At 48.6% G+C, this 3414-nt stretch overlaps 1 protein-coding gene across 1 annotated transcript; it reads right to left on the reverse strand.

The window, feature by feature from the left end:
- Positions 1-278: 278 nt before the first annotated feature.
- LOC117557187 lies at positions 279-3098 on the reverse strand. The gene is made up of 2 exons (XM_034232895.1): positions 838-3098; positions 279-764 (listed from the first exon to the last, which is right to left on the reverse strand). The coding sequence occupies exons 1-2, from the start codon at positions 2752-2754 to the stop codon at positions 435-437; spliced, it is 2247 nt and encodes a 748-aa protein (XP_034088786.1). The 5' UTR covers positions 2755-3098; the 3' UTR covers positions 279-434.
- Positions 3099-3414: the final 316 nt, after the last annotated feature.

A 3414-nucleotide genomic window follows, 5' to 3' on the forward strand; every position in this document is an offset into this window, starting at 1 on the left:
GGACTTATTCACAGCAGCAGCACCACCCACCCTCCTGTGGAGGATGTTCTCATGGCCCTGGTAATACTTAAAGGTGGTGTATTTTGCGGTGCTTTACCGTCCGCACATCGGCATCCATAGTCGGACTTATTCACCGCAGCACCACCTGCCCTGCTGGAGGTTCACACTTTAACTTGTTTTACCCTCGTCTGCCTTACACATCCTCCCACACTTGAGCCATCCTCACTCGGACTAAACTCACCCACCAGAACCACATGCCCCTGGGGACCTTGAAGGAGTTTCACAATTATGTTTTGTGGTAAAATGACTTTATTTAAACACATAAATACAACATAGAACATAGAAACATTAACATACAGGTATTTGCACACGTGAATGTCTAAAATCTGTACATTTTGGTCCACTTCCATTCTCCTCGACTGTTGACTATTCCTTTAATCCCGATTTAATTCCTCGTCTGTGGAAGACGACAATTCTGTGGTGTCATTGTATATAACGGTGCTAAGGGCCTCATCAGAGCTGCTTGTGTCCCCTGAGCAAATGTCTATTTCTGAGGCTGATTCTTCAGCTTCAGCTCCTGCTTGAACCGCTGCTTCTGCTCCAGATTTAGCTGCTGCAACCAATGAGTCAGTAAACATGTTGCGTATCTCCGCAGCCTCCTTTATGTCCGGCATGAATGCATAAAACCTGTCAGCAGTATGCGTATTGTGGCACATAAAGTCGGATAGCTTTTTACGGTTCACCGGTTCATGGAACTTCTTGGCCTGAAAAAAAAATTAGTGGATGTAACTTGTGTCATGCGGGATGCAACCAGACAATATGTTATATTCTACTTACATTGTCAGCGAGGGCAGTGCGGAGCTCTGTGAACGTGATGGTACCTTGAAGCCCCACATCTTTCCATGCCATTCTCAAGTCGCGGCTTAAATTTTGTGAGGGTCCTCTCCCCTCTGTGAACAGGAAGAATTGGCTATGCCTACAGGGTAAGGTTTGTTTTATCTCCATCCACCTCTTCATCCAATCGAACTCCTGTTTTGACAGGTGCAATTGCGCTTCCCCAAACGCATTGGCCGTCTTGTGTTCTTTGACGTGAATTAAATAGCCATATTCATTCCCCCGTTTTCCCGCATCTATGAATTCAGCATTAGTGAGGTTGGCGTACACACCCGGGCGATGACCGTAGAGGCAGCTCCAATTGAGAGTGATGTACCCATAAAGCAAGTAACGTGTTGCGTTGGTTGGATTGATTGCCATCTGTTCAAGAAGTTCTGGAATGCGCCTCTTAGCAGCAGTCATGCAGGACAAAAGGTCTGCCTGGCATGGCAGATTGTCTATTTTGTTCCGCTTCACAGCCATTTGGTGTACCACTACCTTTCGCTTCAGGGACCGCAGGCCGGACTTCACCTCTTGCGTGATATAGCGCAAATCGTGTCGATTTATCCGGGTCCACGGACATGGTGCGTCACACATGTAATTCACAAAATGTGCCACATTTTTCAGGTAAAAGGCAGCCGTTGTGACTTTCTTCCCAGAATCCATTAAGCTTTGGGGCCAGGAACGGATCCTTTTCACATCTCTAAGGAACAGCCAATTGCACATGAGTGTACGATCGTGTATCATATACAGGATGAATGTTTTGATACGGCTGACCCTTGAAATTGTATTTTCTCTCTGCTTTGGCGTAGGGTCGATTCCATTGAGATGTTCCCCGTAAGCTTTGATGTACTCCTCCATGAGTCCAGGTAGCTTGATCTTCCGCATTGTATTCCCGCGTCCCTTTCCAGAGGACCCGGGGGAGAAATGGGGAGGGACCGATTGTTCAGCCGTGGTCGTGCTGCAGGAAGCTACAGCCACTGATTCATCTTCAATAAACTCAGTGTGTGTCTCGGCCCTCGGTTGATTTGTATTTAGTTGCTTCTGCAGCTTGTAGCGCAGGGTCCTCACCTCATTCAAAAGAATGTCCCTCTCAGCACTTGTTTCCCGACAGTACTGGTTTTCACAGACCGTATGTGGGGAGAGGGCTGGAGGGTGTCCCAGAACGTCCTCATCTGTATCAAATACATCATCCACAGCGGTTCTCATTTCTATAGCAGGGATACTTTGCCGGAGAGCCTGTAGCTTATCCATTGCTACTTTTTTCTTGATCTTACGAAGGGCCACACGTACCTCCTCCGGGGATAGCTCTCTGTGATCTTTGATTAGATGGCGGTCAAGTCTGGTACCGTGATATTCGCATCCGACAATAATACAGGCATGGCACCTTATATTGATCCTTCCATTTGCAATTGATAGAATGATGCTCCTCTCCTTGGTGTTGTACACACGGTGCGTGTTTTTCAGGTGCTTACTCAGAGCTAGGTAGGGCTTCTTGCACAGCGGACACTTTGGAGGCATATCGTATTTAAATGTGTTCGAACACAGAGTGCATATGGGCTTTTCATTCACATTTTCACAAGACAGTTTTGGGTACGACAACGTGGGGATAACAGTACCTTCCGGGCGCTCCGTCCCGGGGGAAGAAAGCATTGAACCCATCGCACCTGCCCCCGGAGGAGGCAGAGGAATCGGGTACCCGGAGGGCGCACGGTGGACGGTCAGGGCGAGGCCGCCACACCGCGCTGGAGTCAGAGTTCCGAGTGTTCGAGCCGGGTCCCGGTGAAAAGCAGGACGGAGCACCCGGCAGGAGCCTCCAGCAGACCCCCCCGCGCGGTTCCCTCGTCCCTCGGAAGAGGCAGAGAGGTGGGTGTTTTTCATCTGCTGGCGGGTTGCCGGGGAGAACGCCCTGCTCGGGAGCCAGGCTCAGGGTGAGTGGCAGTGGGTACCCGCGCATTTGCCTTTTACAGCGGGAGCACAAGCTGGTCTCGGGGAGGGAGAAAAGAGAGGACCAAGGCCCTCCCCTCAAACACACCCCTCAATTTTGACAAGACAAACGGCAAGAAGAGTCCAATTTATACTCCCCTTGCATTCCTCCAGAGTCAGACAAAGTTAAAGTTAACTTTTGGAAAGAACTGTAGACAAGCGGTGAAAATGGATAAAATGTATCCGGAAATAGTGCCTCATAAGGCGGGTAGAGTCCCCTGACAACTCACCATACATTCCTCCAGAGTCAGAAAAAGTCAAAGTTAACTTTTTGGAGAACCGTAGAAAAGCGGTGAAATGGATAAAATGTATCCGAAAATAGTGCATCATAAGGCGGGTAGAGTCCCCTGACAACTCACACTACATTCCTCCAGAGTCAGAAAAAGTTCAAGTTAACTTTTGGAAGAACCGCAGAAAAGGGGTGAAAATGGATAAAATGAATCCGAAAATAGTGCATCATAAGGCGGGTAGAGTCCCCTGACAACTCACACTACATTCCTCCAGAGTCAGAAAAAGTTCAAGTTAACTTTTGGAAGAACCGCAGAAAAGGGGTGA

Source organism: Gymnodraco acuticeps, unplaced genomic scaffold, assembly GCF_902827175.1.
Source record: "Gymnodraco acuticeps unplaced genomic scaffold, fGymAcu1.1, whole genome shotgun sequence".
Lineage (NCBI taxonomy): Eukaryota > Metazoa > Chordata > Actinopteri > Perciformes > Bathydraconidae > Gymnodraco > Gymnodraco acuticeps.

What these genes read in the sequence shown, in the direction of transcription:
- LOC117557187 (XM_034232895.1), bottom strand. Translation starts at nt 2,754, where the DNA reads ATGAAAAACACCCACCTCTCTGCCTCTTCCGAGGGACGAGGGAACCGC. An exon ending in GCACTGCCCTCGCTGACAAT is followed by an intron (nt 765 to 837) that starts GTAAGTAGAATA and finishes TTTTTTTTTCAG; the next exon opens with GCCAAGAAGTTCCATGAACC.